The 16,005-nt window shown below is 37.8% G+C and overlaps 1 protein-coding gene across 3 annotated transcripts in view; it reads right to left on the bottom strand.

The window, feature by feature from the left end:
• TBC1D22A (TBC1 domain family member 22A) overlaps positions 1-13,310 on the bottom strand; it is a 138,445-nt gene extending 125,135 nt beyond the window's left edge. For all 3 annotated transcript variants that reach the window (XM_053943140.1, XM_053943139.1, XM_053943141.1), the window contains exons 1-4: positions 12,788-13,310; positions 10,385-10,441; positions 8,335-8,675; positions 7,412-7,591 (exon numbers count right to left, since the gene is read on the bottom strand). In XM_053943140.1, coding sequence (XP_053799115.1) covers positions 7,412-7,591; positions 8,335-8,675; positions 10,385-10,441; positions 12,788-12,849 — 640 coding nt within the window. In that variant the 5' untranslated portion in view covers positions 12,850-13,310. The remainder of the gene's footprint in view (positions 1-7,411; positions 7,592-8,334; positions 8,676-10,384; positions 10,442-12,787) is intronic.
• Positions 13,311-16,005: the final 2,695 nt, after the last annotated feature.

Raw genomic sequence — 16,005 nt, forward strand, 5'->3', positions numbered from 1 at the left:
AAGCTGGAAAATTCTTTCAAAAGCATAGATGCACAGACCTGCAGCTCCCCCAACAGCACGTTATAATACAGGCAGTACATATAGAAAATAACTTTAATACAGGGCTTGTTATTACTATGGCAACCACAGCAACTGGTTTTCAAAATGAATAATAGCTCTGTTAGGCACTTCATTAATTTTTTTTTTTTTTAATCAAACACTGCCCTTAATCTTCTCAATGGAACAAAGAGTTATTCTGAATGCTGCAGAAACAGGAAATAAAGTCCAATCCACCTTTGTAAATACAGGGAATGATCCTTTTCAGAGCCTTTGCTAGAAAAGAGTAGGAAAGTACATCTTGTCTGCTACTTCACATAAAAAGTCAGAAGCAGAAGCAGATGAGGTTGGTGTTACAAGGCACAAGAAAGCAAGTGATTAGGAAAACTAAGGCAAAAAGATTATTGAAATTGCTAAGACCTGCAACACATGAAGCCTGCGAGGAAAATGATGGTAAGTAATGGAGAACAACTGTGCCAGCAGCAGACAATATTTTTCACAGTTCTCCCAAAACACGCAATTTCTGTGCACTATCAACTGTTTTTATTTTTACATTAATGCCATTGAAACAGTTTCTAACTTTTCATGTACAACTAAGGGAAAACCTTTTAAACCTTATTCTGAATGTTTAAAAAAAAAAAAAAAGCAGCTCTTACTGATTTAATTATGAATCTTTACTTCAGTGGTTGCACTGGAAGTATTATTTTACTTTAGCTTTACTTTAGGTTCTATTATATCAAATTCCTGTCTAAGGCTAGCCCTTAACCTCTAATCCATGTAAGTTTTTCTCAGTTAACTGCAAACACATATTGCATCCAGAGCAGCTGTCCATTGTGGCTAAAACACACGTGAGAGCACACCTAACCAATAATATGCATCAGGAAGGCAGCATAGCACAGACATACACAGTGAAACTTGCTCCCCTGTGTTTACCTTCCCAGACAAGTTTTATGTACTTCTTCCAGTTCTGGGCATGCTGCTAATGATGTAATAATGACTTATGTTCCAACTTTATTAACAGTGAAAGAGATGCTGGTAAGAAAATGTAAAGGATTAATTATACTTCTTTGAGCCTTCATAAACTGATTTACAAGCTGTATGTGCCACTCATTACAATATGTATATTGCTAATCTTGATGTTCAAAAGCTTCAGGACACAAAGCATGTTCAGAGTTTGCAGTAGTCTTGTTGTGGACATTCCTGGTAAGTCCCTCTCATGCTACAAAGTCTGCAAGAAGTCATGGGAAGAGGCAAAGCTGCTCCCTCAGTCTATGACTTCAAGAGAGAACACTGAACCTCTCACCCATCTATTTTACTGGATAATACAGATTTCACAAAGTATAAGTTCAGCTTTCATGATGCCCTCAGGTAAGGAAGGGAGATGACAAACCAAAACAAATAAACAAACAGCCATACAAACACAAAAACACTTCATCATGTAGTACTTCTCTTTCTCCCAGTTCATCCAGACTAAAATATCCCTCTTTACTGTACTGTTCACCACATGGCTAAGACTCACTGACTGTTTTTGAACACCTGATCAAAAATCAGTGCAATGATCTCCTAAAAATTCTGCTAAAACTTTAACAGACAAAAAAACCCTTTTAATTAATCAGTCTTGCAATCTGGAGTAGAATGCTAACTCTTTTCTTTTTGATGATCAGTTAATTCTAACTACCAAGACAATTTTGCATGTACACAGAAATTTGAATAATAATTTAGTGATTTTTTTAACAGTAACCCCTTCTCATCAGCTGAACTTCAGGGTCCCACTGTAATGCTCTACATCCAAATCCACTTGGAAAAAGACATAGTACAGAACCCCACTCTGTTAATGGAGCCATAAGCACAACATGGGAGTTTTAAAGACTGTGTTAAGAGCACACTTCTTTTTGGGCAGATCAATGGTTTTAACCTGAAATGTTCTCTGTGGACATCCACACAAAAAGAAACAGCTTAGTCTCTAAGCTAGTCTGATACTACGAAAGATCACATAGATCTTCTATTTATAGGCAAGAAGTCCAGAACCACAGAACTAGGCTCATCTGTGTAGTTCACAATACCTCTTACCCATTTATTGAGTTATACTTGAATTCAAAACTCTTGACAAAAAAAAAAAAAAAAAAACCACAACAGGGAAAAGTCAGGTTATAGGCTCCTTTTCCAGAACTGATAAAAGGTAAATATTGTCTTGTTTGTTAATAGGAGCTGCAGCTGTTCAGTCTTACTCTTTTTTCCCCCTCAATAAAAACTTAATTCAATGATAGGTGGCATTTAGAACACGTAAGAATAAGGAGTCTTCACTCAAGTCAAAATTAACAAATGCTTCTTAAAAGATAACAATATTAACCTACAATTAAACTACAGCTCTTCTGTAAAGCCTTTGAAACAGTCCCCCACAACATCCTTGCCCTAAAACTGGAGAGATTTGTTTGAAGGATGAGCTGTTAGATATGGACATTCAGTCAGCTCCCTATCCAAAGAGCTACAGTCAATAGCCCAGCTCCAAGTGGAAGCCAGTAACAAGTGGTGTCCCACAAAGGTCCGCACTGGGGCCGATACCATTTCGTATCTTCCTCGATGACAGTGACAGAGGGAGCGAGTGCACACTCAGTAAGCTGGCAGATGACACCAAGCTGTGACACAGTGGATTTGCTGGAAGGAGCGCATACCACCCAGGGAGACCTGGACGGGCTTAAGAGGTGGGCTGAGGCAAACCCCATCAAGTTCTACAAGGGCAAGTGTAGGGTCCTGCACCGAAACTGGAGCAATCACTAGAATCAGCACACGTCTGGAACCACTATGTCAATCTAGCATCTTAACAAAGGAAGAGAAATGCATCCTGAAGAAACAAACTATGCAAAATCTTCTCAAAATTGTTTTAAGACTCTATTATCATCTAGTTACAATGAAAAATCATAAATTAATACCTTCACATTGAAATATTCCACTGGAGCAGTAATCAGAATAAATGCTTACTATTAAATGAAAATACAAGTTATGAGACCAATCCACAGAAAACAGGAAGACAAAATACTAATCCTGCAACAAGTAACTAAAAAAGGAATAAATAATGGATATTTAGCATTTATTTTTATTAATTCAGAGTCTTCTGAAAGAAAAGATGTTACAAAGTCTACTGGTACAATACTGCCTGGTTAATAATCTTTTTTTATTAGCTAAATAGGAAAGCGTGTTTTGTAGATAAAAAGCTAACTAGAACAGAACAAGAATCAGAGATGACACCTTTTGGTGATAATTTGAAAAGACAGATATGACTAATGGCACATCACACGAAGCAGCAGTAGGACACATGTTACCTTTATATCAACAAACTGAAAGAAGAATAGGCACTCACATGATCAACTACAAGTAATTCACAGCTGCAGGGGGCATTAAAATTCTAAATGACATGGATGTACTAGGAGCACAGAGATAAATTGCTGTGTAGCTTAATACAGATAAATTAATGAAGCTGGGAACAAAATTAATCAAGTTCATTTCAATTAATGCATTTTGTAAAGTTATTGAAACTTTTCAATACCACCAGTTTGGCAAGCAATTTTATAGGACATAACAGACTGCTGTTACAGAATACTAGATTTATGAGCCATAAGTGACAGAAAAGGTAATTACTGTGTTAGATCAGGTTTAATATAAATCTACAATGGATGTGACCACGAATAGGAAAATCCTATTTCAAGTTGCTGCAACAATACAGAAGACCACTGTGATAGGAAAAAGAGACATCTAACATGTTTTCTTTCTGAATTTAATCTCTAGAGAACCACTCTTGAATTCTTTTATTATAGCACACAGAGACAACCAGCTATTGTTATGAAATCATATGAGATTACAGCATTTTAACTCCTGTAAAACTATGTAATTAGTTTTTGCCACCATCAGATAAATCAAAATTTCAGCTAGTCTTTACAAGTTCTGTAAGACTTCACAACATTATCCATTATTTCCATAGTAAAAGACTAGCTAAGAGACAGCACCCAACTCAGCAGCTTGTAGTACTCTCTGAAAAGGTTTCTTTTTTGAGATTTGGTCAGAAAGAGGAAGAAAAATAGATGAGTTTTTTTAAAAGTACAATGGAAAGTGCTCTTGAATGTGTACAGCAGCTGCAGTAAATTTAAGATGGGAATACTTCACAATTTTCATGGGTGCTTTTAAAGGACCGTCTATTACTTTTATCAAGGTAGTATGCTAAAACTTCGACATATTTTATTCAGTTTGGGATTTGTTATGACTAAGTAGGAAAAAAAGTGACCCTAACATGCAAAATAATTTTACAACTTAAGAAATTAGTTGGTTTGACTCTGAAATAATACATATGTGTTATGTTGCATAACAGTAGCATTACAATGTTTTGAAGCTTTATTAAATCAAGAGAACACAGCCAAGTTTACCATTGGTTGTTATTTTACTTATTAAAAACTTATAAATAAACATGTTTCTCACATCCAATTACATACTCATTAGCCATCTATGAGTAAAAATACAGAAAAATGGTTGATTTGGAGATAAAGGAATTAAGGAAATGCTTTAATCAGTTAATTTTTAAATTTATATTAGTAATCCATCACACACCTGCTGTGCGGAAGTTGCAAGTATGCAATAACTTGTTTGTTGCTTTGTCAGATTTTATCAACATTGTGTTTGCACAGTAAAAAGCTCCTTAAAAAAATTACAGGATTACTAAAAAACACAAGTTTAATAAAACAAATTAAACTTTAATTGGAAACCTGATAGACATAGCAGTACTGTTCCTCTAATATGTACGAAGTGGTCTGTGAAGGAAAGAAAAATTTCTTCTCAGAAATACTCCCCCCACAGTGCTTTGTTAAAGTTCTGTTCCCTCCTCTTAAAGCAAGCAACTGCAAAAAATTTGCAAAAAGTCTGCAAGCCCATCTTCACTTAGTAATACAAGGTCCATTACAAGGAATGACAAGACATGAAATTCAGTAAGTCTACAGCAAACTGACTGCAAGTCAAACATAAACACAGGTTGATTGCACAGAACTATTGTGAATTATTCCTACTGAATTATTCCTACTGAATAACCTGGCATGCACTACCAGGAGTGGGGAGCTATGCAGTCAAATAGACCCTAAAGTCTACTCCTCAGCTGTCTCCTGAACTCAGCTATCCTACCAACAGTCCCACTCTGCTTCCTGAACCTGTACCCATGCACCTCACTACAATCTAATTAACAGGGGTCAGTCCTCAAGTCCCCGTCCAACCAAACTGCTTCTTACAATAGGCTCCCTTCTACCAGCCCACATTTCTTGCAGTTACTACCTATTTCCACAAGCTCAAAGTAGCCAGCCTGTGGACCAAACCCAACTCCAAAATCTGTTAGTGGTTTCCAATAACTAAAGTAATCTTCACTTCCAAATTTATACACACAATTCATCTTTTAGAGATTTTTCTAGTTAAAGAACACATTCTTTCACACCTCTAGTTGGCATACACAACTAAAATAGCATTTTACACTATCTTTATAGGATAATGATTATTCAAGTGTGACTGAAAGGATTTCAAGGTCATTTGCATTACTTTGTATTCATAGTCAGTGTTGATTTCTCTCATTATTATAAGAGAATATGTGCATGACATGGCTACAGTTCCACAAATTAGCTTTTATTTTGCTTTGAAAGGACTTGTTACATAATCTATTTCAACACTATGCAAAACTATGCCAAGAAAACAAACACAATAGAAATACTTCTGTACTTCTACTTCCAAGCAAAACCAAGCCTAATACTTTCAGAAATGAAGAGAAATATTTACAAAAATGTGTCCATGTCTGACTAATTTAATTCATTGTGACAAACAAAGCCCAACTATTTGTGGCTCTAATACAAAAGAGACTCACACATATCACATCACCCCACACACACAGACAGAATAAGCCATCTGCAACAGAACAGCCACCTATCCCTATATTACTCACCACAAACTTTAGCTTGGAGCCTATTGCCTAGTTCAATAAAAGTTCAGTAGGAAAAAAAAAATATAGTTTGCTTCAATAGCATTGACTAAGTTCACCACAGACAGGGTGACAGCTCTCCTAGTAAGAGTGGAAATTTTCTTCCAAAATTATTTCACTTTAATACATAAATCTGATTTACTGGTAAAGTATTCTAAACTAATTAGACAGCAAAAGTGAAATGGATAGGTTTAAACTGAATTGTGTCTTTCCTCTGATTTTGCAACCTTATGTAACAAAGATTTCTACTATCACAACATTCTTAAGCTATGAGTCTTCATGTCAGTCACAATCACAAAGGTCATAACATCTGTTAGATCAGAGGGCTAAAAAGCAATATTTGATTACCATTTTCAAATTTTTGTTTTAACACCTCCCTTTATTCACAGTTGTATTTCAAAAGAATGTCCTATAACTCAGTGAATGCCCAATCTCATGCAGTTATTATAGTTTCCATAATTGTACTTTCCCAGCATCAATCTGACAATAAGACACAGCATGGGAAAAAAAAGAAAATAAAAGCTACACCTTGGACTGTATTATATTGAAGAAGCCTCACGATAATGACCAGGCAGGAGAGCATCAATTCAAGAACTGCTAACATGCAATTTCTATTTCTTTCTGTAAGTTTCCTGGAGATACCTTCCAGAATGGTCTACCTAAAAGACATTTTTTTTATTCATTATTTTACCCTCAACTCCTAATCACCAAGTTCTCCAAATGGAGTGTACTAATCCTGCTTCAGATTTTCACTTGGGATACAAAGCCATTTGATTCTGTGATACCCTCTTAGCACTTGTATTGACTATTCAGCAGTTAAAATCCAGTAAACAAAGGGAACAGTCAAGTTATCTGACAATACATTTGTTTTCCCATTGACTTGTTGTCAGCATTCACAGATGAGACACAGAACTACTGTATCAGCCTGTGAACATGAAGAAGGCTCACAGAGTAGACAAGCAGTAATACTTACACACCTCATCATTTTTCACACCTATTTATTTCCAAGCATGAAAATCACACTTATATACCATGCTGTTCCATTATCAGGCATCAACAATAAACACAGCTAATTATACTTTGTTTTTTTTTTCTACAGAGATTCATCTGGTGGGAAGAAATAATGTGAGAAAGAACAAGAACCTATCGAACACCCTACATATATTAGTAGGATATATGCAAATCACTTATTAAAAGCAGGAGTACTACAAACTTTCAATTGTATTCTTTCTTTTGTAAGATCAGTTTTCAATGTTGAAAGGATTAGATCCTAACCAAACCATATGGCAGGATAGTACATCAAACAGGAAAATTCTATAGAATAATTCTATAAGAATAATTTGGATGTAATTCATAGGTCCTAGAAGAAACACTCACCAAGATCTGTATTTGGGCCAGCAAGTAGCTGGTTAAATTTGTCTAGTCGAGACGCTTCTCTCTCAGTTAATGCAGGAGTAACTGAGGTGTTGTAGTCTGCCATTCCACTTGTCAAGGGAGGTATGGAAGTTTGTGGAAGTGACTGTGATCTCTGTATGGAAGAATTTTCACTAGCATTATCTGAAGGGAAAAAGAAGTATAGCAGTTAGCCTCAGCTAGTGAGAAGGCTTCTAATCAGTTGCTTATAATTTGTAAATTTAAAACAGAATTCCATTTTTAAAAAATGCAAACTCAAGTATAGTAGAAGTCTGGACTTCAATTTACTTGGATTTAGCAGAAGGAGCATTTCTCTTTTAAGCAGTATTCCACAATTAAAATATATCAATAGCAAGATCATATTAATAGCAAGGCTCATGGATTTCTAAAATTTGTGTTACTAAAAGCTGTTTTCATTCTTCCTTACATTCTAAAAAAAAAAAAAAAAAAGCAAGCAAATGAAAAAAAACAACCACTGAGACATCTTGAAATTATTGCAATTGAAAGCTTATATAAAACCATGGAAAAGATCACATGAGGGTGAATCTCCCAGTCCACCGGCATAATTTTCTCCAGCTTTTCAATATATTTTAATTATATTTATATTTTAATTACAATTTACTTATAATTTTTCACAGTAGTGGAAAACAAATAGCAAAAACAAAAACAAATAGTGAAAACAAAAAAAGTTTCGTTATTCTTCCCTGACACAAGCATTACAATTTCATAAGGCATTTATTTATCTTCCTCTCAAATAAATCACTAGTAATAAACAGTATTTTCCTGCAATATTAAAAAAGGGTTGGGAAGGGTTTACTGTCTTACAGGGGCAAATATGGTAGTTCTCATCCTTTAACTTCCAACATCTTTTTCACTTTTCAACATACCTAATGAACTTGATGTATGACCTTCACTGACTGATTTAACAAGCCTATTATCACCACATGCAATGGAAGTCAGCTGTGCAAATTCCTCTTGTTTTTCTTCCTGTACATGTTCTTCCTGAAATTTATGCTGTTCTTGTAGCTTGCTGTGATTCTGAATTACTTTGTGAGCTGTTTCCATGACCACTTCTGTATTTAAGTTTTCAGCAGCTATTGCTAAGAGTTCATCATCATCATCTCCAAGATCCCAAGCATCACTTGTGTTACTTTCAAATTCCTGGAAGGTGCTAACTTTCTTCAATTTCACTGGAGTTGTAGGTGGTTTTGAACCTGGTTTTATCAAGCTGTTCAAAAACAAATGAACACTATTTAGAAAACTAGTAAAGAAGCAAAACACTCTGGGTAGGACCAAACCCCAAAAGTTCATAGTTGACACTACACAGACAGCAAATATTTCTCACTCTCCACTCATGTTGCCACTACATCCACCCACTGTAACATACAGCTGAAGAAATCTGAGAACAAGGGCTGTAAAAACTGACACTTGGTTGCTTTGAATAGAAGCTAAACAAATCTTTCCTTCCCTTTTCTTAAGAAAACAAATCCCGAACAAAAAAAAAAAAAAAAAAAAAAGACCAACCCCAAAATCACATGAAAGGATTGCTACTAGAATAGCTTATAAAATAGGGCATATTCCACTGCTCTTGCTTCATCCATTTCTGTAGATTTCAGCCCTTTCAATGCAATTGCTGCATAACAGCACAGGAGCTGCAATCAAGCCATGGTCCACTCCTAAATCATCATAAGCACTCATGCAACACAATCACTATCATAAACAAACCAAGTCTCAGCTTAAAACTCAGTAAATCTATCATTCCTCTCCATCAGGCATGCCAGCATGGATTTCCTTCAGAACTTTGCTCTTCTCAGAGGAAAGATATATCTTCTAGTTACTAGTCTAAGTGGACCCTGATCAGCTCCCAACCTTTTGCCCCTCTGTCAACATGCAGTATGAGATATAAACCAAGTATCCCTCCCTAGCCTGGAACTTGTTCTCACTTACAGTAATGCAGAGCAATCACATCTCCCTTCAGAAGTGAGCTGAATGAAGTATAAAGTTGAGAGGGTTTCTTATTCTGTTCCCAAAAAATAAAGAAGTTACTGCTATTAATTTAATTGTGCTTTCACAGAATGGGTAAGATGAGAAGGGATCACCAAGGGTCATCTGGCCCAAACTCCCTGCTCAAGCAGGGTCATCTTGCACAGAACTGCATCAAGATGGTTCTTGAGTTCGTTTCTGACCTCCCTGTCTCTCCACCTGGGCTAGTTTTTTTTTTTTTTCTTTCTGTGAAGACAAGGCAGGCAGAACTGCAAATCAGAGAAAGTTCTTACTCAGTTTTCATATAGTATCAGTTATGCTTCTGTTATGTCTTACAGGGAGTATCTTCCCTAACAGATGCTACAACACTTACACTTTCACCTGACTTGTCATCACGCTCTAAAACAGCCAGGTCTTTCTCTAGTTCTGTCACTTCAAGCAATAAACTTCCAGTTTTTGTTACTGGGTTTCTATACCTCTGTACTTTGAACTAATTGCTCTCATTTCTTTTATTTCCACCCTCAGGATGACACATTTCAATTGCCTCCAACTCTGTATCATCTTAAAATTAATTAGAATGTTTACTTCTTGTACTATCTGAAACCAACCCTTGAAAAAGTTCAGTAGAAGCATGACGTCCTTCCAACCAAATCCTTGTCTTTGTAACACTATTTTTTTACTTTACTACAATTTCCCATATATAAGGCAGTAAAAATAAATAATAACAGTTGGCAATCTATGTCAGTTAAGATCTGAAAGAGCGGATTTGTTCCTGCAAATATGGTAACCGTCAGGAAGTCACAAAGGAGAAGTCAAAACAGAGAAGTCAAGATTATGACAAAAATTGAAAAAGGAAGATTAACAATAAACTTTATAGCCAACAGGGAAAAAGAAAACAGAGAAGACAGAGGAGACACAAAATACTTGGAATATTTAAATATTAAGTTAACTCACGTTCCATGCAATAATGGGTCAAAAGGTGGATGCTGAGCTCCATACACATGTTGAATACTAAAGGAAAACAAAGAGAGTTATCACAAAAATAATAAATATTTGGAGAGTTTCTGTGTATTAAAACATTTCAGTTCTGTTTATTATTGACTAATAATAAACAGAACTGAAATGTTCCAACAGTTGTCTGTTTCAAAAACTAAAAATAATGAAGCTGCAATTGACATGCATACTAAGTAGTAATTTAATAAAAATCATAGATTTACTAAAAAGGAACTCTGAGACCTAAGCTAAGGCTATTTTAGGCTATTTTATTTTTATAACCAGGAATTAAAATAAGAAATAAGTTAGACACTGCAGTAAAAATCTACAAAAATTCTCTTCTCCGATTTATCAATTCTTCATCTCTTGCAAAAAATTAAAAATTCTCAAAGAAATATCTGCAGAGATTTAATCTTCTACGTACCCTTGTCACCCAAAACCCAACCAGACAGTCCTTAACCATTACTAAAGTACAAGGATGACAAAGCTACAGAAAAATGCAGAAGGTGACAGGTTAGAGAATAAAAGCCAAAGGAGTGTTAAAAGAATGCTTTGAAACAAGCTTCTGAATACTGACTTATTCAGTAGCCTCTAACATTTCAAAATAGCATGTTATTGTGTGAAAACCAAAATTCTCTACAAACTAAAAGTTCATTACCTCCCAGTTATTGGGTATAAAACTATTTTGTAAGTAAAAAAATGCCACAGAAGACACATCAATACTTACATGTGGCTTCATATTAGAAATTATTACAACAGAACTCTCTAATAGTAAGAGAAATAAATCATATGCAATACTAACAACTAGCCAAACCTGTAATAAAAATCACATAGAACAAACATGCCCTCCTGACATACCAAAAACAATCTCCAGACCATAAGGATAAGTAAGTCCAACCTTAGTAAACCTGAGATAGAACCAAGCCAAAAAGACTGCAGTCAAAACAGATTTTAAGAGAGGACTGAAAACGGTGGTTTATCCAAACTCTTAATGATTTTTACGTGATTCTATGGAAATCAATTCCCCACCAGCCTTCCTCAGAACCATATGCCATTCTCTCCCTGCTCTACGCTCACATGAGGGTCAGGTGTCACTGTCTATTTCCATGCACACGGAAGGTGCCTTTTCCTGACACCACTCTGTGAATAACTGCAATGCAAATCCACTCAAACAGAAAGCAACAACAGTCCTTTCCGTGCCATTAAAAAAAAGAATAAAAATGAAAAGCACATTCTCCACAGTGTCCTTGTCTTTCCACAAGCCTGCAGCTGCCTGCAAATTAACTGCAACTATTTATAGATCCTGTGCAAGAGAGGAAGGCCAGAAGTGTTTCACCCTCAAGAAATTCAGCAAAGTTACAAAGAAAACACATTAGAATAAGGATATCAGTTGGACTGAAAAAGTTAGTTTGTAACTAAAGAAACAAAACCACTCCCAGTTAGTGCTTATGGGTAACTGAAAATGTAAGAAGGTAAATGATGAGCAGGACTATGCTGCTGAATTCACATAAAGGGTATAAAATACAGAGTTACTGTTCTCTGAGAACCACAAGTACACATCATTCTTACAAAAAAAAAAAAAAAAATGTAGAAAACTGTACTGTGAAAACAATTTAAGGATAAGACCAGAGAATGTTATTAGTAAATAATACTCTGAACATGTATTTCCACCCTGATGTAACAGTCAAAAGAGTTAATGGGACTTTGGGGATCTGTTCCCTGGAAAATCTTGAATGGGAGAATGTGCTTGTAGCTCTTTGCACTAACACAACTGCTCTGATGTTCACACCTCAGAAGAAAGTTGAGAAATTGACAATGTTTTGAAATACCTAGCAGAAACTAAAACATGTCTCTATGCCTAGAAAATACAGTTTCCTACAAAGTATTTAAAAAATATCATAACTTGTATCAACTTTCAAAACACCCTAACTTGGTCCTGCTGAGAGCTACAAACATTCTCCCACTCACAGTTTCCCGGCGAACACATTCCAAGATCACGTTAACTCCTCTAACCACGATGTCAGGCTGGGAAGGCACATTCCGATAATTATTTAACAACCTTTCTAATACAAGTTACACCCAGCTCTAACTGACCACCAGCGATCTCCGCCACACAACTGGAGGCGCCGAGCGCCGGAAGGCTCCGAGCGCTGAGCTAACAAGGGACCCGGGTCCCGAGCAGGGACCGAGCGGACACGGTCCCTGCGGCGGAGACTCGGGGACCCGCGAGGTCCCGCTGGGCTGGGCGGCCGAGGGGACAGGAACGCGGTGCTGGGGTCACAGCGAAGCCGGACGGGCAGAGACCCGCGCCCGGCCCGCACCGTCCAGGGGCCGGCGACACCGACCTTCCGCGGCTCCTCTCACCTGCCCGGCACCTTCGCGCCGCTCCGCTTCCAGAACTGCTTCCTGCCCCCGTCGCTCGCCATAGCGGCGTCACCTCATCCCCCTCCGCACTCGCGGCCCCGGCCCGCTCCTTCAGGCTTCACTCCCCGCCATTCCCTTCCACAGAAGCACCACTGAGCGCCGCCATCTTGGGACCGGAAAACAACCCCGCGCCTTATTGGCTCCCCGAAGCGGCCTGGAAGTTTGAGCCAACCAGAAGTGAGATTGCTGCCGAGCGGGCCCGGTCGGGCCAGTGGCAGCGCGGGGATGCTGGGGCCGGGCGGCCCGGTGCCCCAGGCCGGCTGCTCCGGGGGTGTTCCCCGGCCGGAGCGCTCCTGGAGCTCCCGAATTGCTTCGCGGAACGCCGAGTGTGGCGTTCTCAGACTTTAATCCTTTTTGATTCATCCGTACAGAGCAATGCCTCAGAGTACTCCTTAGAAGTGCAAAACTTGCCTTGGAAAGGGATGGAGAGATTAATTGAAGATCGGCGGGCGTCGGTTTATAACAAAATCCATCACATTTTTTCTACTTTTATCTTTTTACTTTTCCAATTATTAACCCAGTTAATAGTGAGGATGGGGGGGAGTGGAGTGGGGGGGACTTTAAGCTGTCTCTGAAAGTTCTCCACTCATTGTACCCACTTCATTTATGGCTTTGAGATGGTACAAGAATGAGGGGGTTTATTTGTATCTGTAGATTTCCCAGCAATACATCACTTCACAAGGATACATCACTTCTGCCAAAAAAATAAGTATGGTTTTATGTTATTCTTTCAAGTATGGCTCCTGAAAAAACAGTGCTGAGTTACAGGATTTTTTGCTGCATCTCAGTGCAATTTAGCATATAATTTTACATGTCAACAATTGTTCAGGGAACATCCTGCCACAATTAAGCCAAAAAACTGGCATATAGTACAAGACCTGAACTGCAGTGCAATGTTTGTTCTTTAGTATGCATTTCATGGGTAAGTTATTTCTTTAAAATTGAAAAAAAAAAAAATTCTTTCTGCTTTGGGATATACTTTAGCAGTTGCCTTCTAAAAAGTGACAAAAATGAAATGTTTCACAGATCTTGCTAGATCACCATCCACAGGTGAAAGCTGTCATTTCAATGCCTTTTATAGATATGTATGCTGTAGGAAGTATCACCATCTCCATTTGTGTCCTTTAAGTAGGATTTGTCTTACAGATTCTGGACCTTTAGTGTCATCAGCATTGATGAATACACAAGAAAAATAATGTGATCTATGTCTGTTAGCTAAAGTGAAATGAAACCTGCAAAGTCATGACTGGAACTTTGTGTGGTCCTAGCTAGATAAATTTAAATTATACTTGTTCCTGCTAGAATACAAAAATGAGGTGTTTCTCTTGTGACAGTCAAAAAAGTGATAAATCCATAAAACATCCATTCCATCATTAGCATTAAGATGGATGTTAAAACTGTGTTTCGGTTATTTTTATTTGTTCATTGTTGATATTTATCAAAGAGAAACAAAGACTCAGCCTAGATAGCCCAAGCCATCTGTGATCCTTATGACAGTTGACCTGAATCCTGAAGTGACACCGTTTATTTTGTGTCAGTCTGGTGCAGCCATGTGAAACTTCTGGATCATTTTAGCAGTGGAGGTTTTGCTGAGTTACATAATCAAGTCAGCACAAGGTTAACTGTATTATTAATATTTCATTATATTAAGTGTATGTTACCTTGTGCCTAAGTTTCTAATGTAGTTCAGAATTTTGTGCTGGAAACAATTGGCTGTTGCATGGATTGTGCCATGAATAAATCTGACTTGCAGATGGAGCTACATTTGTATCAAGAACTGCAAGTACCCTCCTCTGCTACTGTGAAGGGCTGCTGCCAGTTTTAGACCTGTGGACTGAAGTCCTACAGAGCTGGCTGCTGTTGACTTTCAAGAAGGCAAGGATACTGGTTTTTTTTTTTTTTTTTTCTCTTCCCATTAATTTTTATATTTTCTCCTTATCCTGAGTTTTGTTTTATCCCTGACACAAACCTGTGTTGCCGAGGTTCTGGAGATGCAAAGGATTTGGAAGGAAGACCCTTTCAAGACCTCATCAGGTAAGGTAGGTGCAATTCTTCATGCCCACCACTCAAGCTGATCTGGCCACAAAGAGTGCGTCCTTGAAGAGAACTTATCAAATGGTACAAATTGAGTACCACAAGAAGGGAAGTTCACAGCTATGTAAGGAGAATTTGGTCTGAGCATGTATTTTAGGAGTGTTACACTTCACTTTACAGAAATGTGACATGGACAGCTGAGGGTGTGCACAGGTTCCACTGCCAGTCTCTACATTTGAGATCTGCCAGTGTCCAGGTGCTGACATTCAGGGAGTGCAACAACACTGCAGTCACTGCTGGGACTGCAGCTGAAGAGCACAGTCCTCAAGAGCATCCAAACAGCTAAACCAGCTATTTCAAATCTGCACAGGTGTATTAACTAGGCTTTGCCTCATGGGGACTGCAGTAATATTTCAGCTACAATTTCTATAGGAATTTCCCTTATTTCAGAATAATAAAAAAATATTAAAATATCTGCTGTAGTATTTGTTTTGTTTCATGAAAAGTTGTATGCAAGAATTTATAGTTATGAAGTGGTCTGTTGTCAGTATGGTCAAATAATGTATTGAGCTACAGGGTGTTTTGTAGACCTCTTTCTTTTTCCTTTTCTCCCTGTTACTGAGGGTGCTTGGGAAGTTTCTGTGTATTCTGGAATCTACACATGTAGCCATTCTCTTGGCTGACCAAAATTAGGAGCATTGTAGCTTGCACTAGCAGTGTTTTGAACAAAGTAGGCACTGAGATGTGTATTTAGTGTGATAGCTGGTGAGCTGTGCATCCAGGTGGACATTCAGTTTGGGTTTTAGCTCACGTGCTCTGGAAAGCTGCTGCTGTGCTGGTGTGGTTACACAGGTAGACTTCTCTGTGGAGGGGCAGCGGTGTCTTGGGAAAACAAGTTTTTCTGACAACAGATGTGAGAGTATAGATTGGTGCTAAACATAGTTAGTTAAGCTGACAACAGCACTCCTCTGCTAACTTAGCTGCACTCAGACCAGGAGGATTTGCAGATAAAGTTGCATAAGCTGGGAAGTGCTTTTTCATGCTGATCCTTACACCGCTGTGTCAGGAACAGACTGCAACTGTGAGGTGGAGCTTAAACTCACTCTACAAGCTGATAAGGCCAT

This window comes from Vidua chalybeata, chromosome 5, assembly GCF_026979565.1.
Source record: "Vidua chalybeata isolate OUT-0048 chromosome 5, bVidCha1 merged haplotype, whole genome shotgun sequence".
NCBI lineage: Eukaryota > Metazoa > Chordata > Aves > Passeriformes > Viduidae > Vidua > Vidua chalybeata.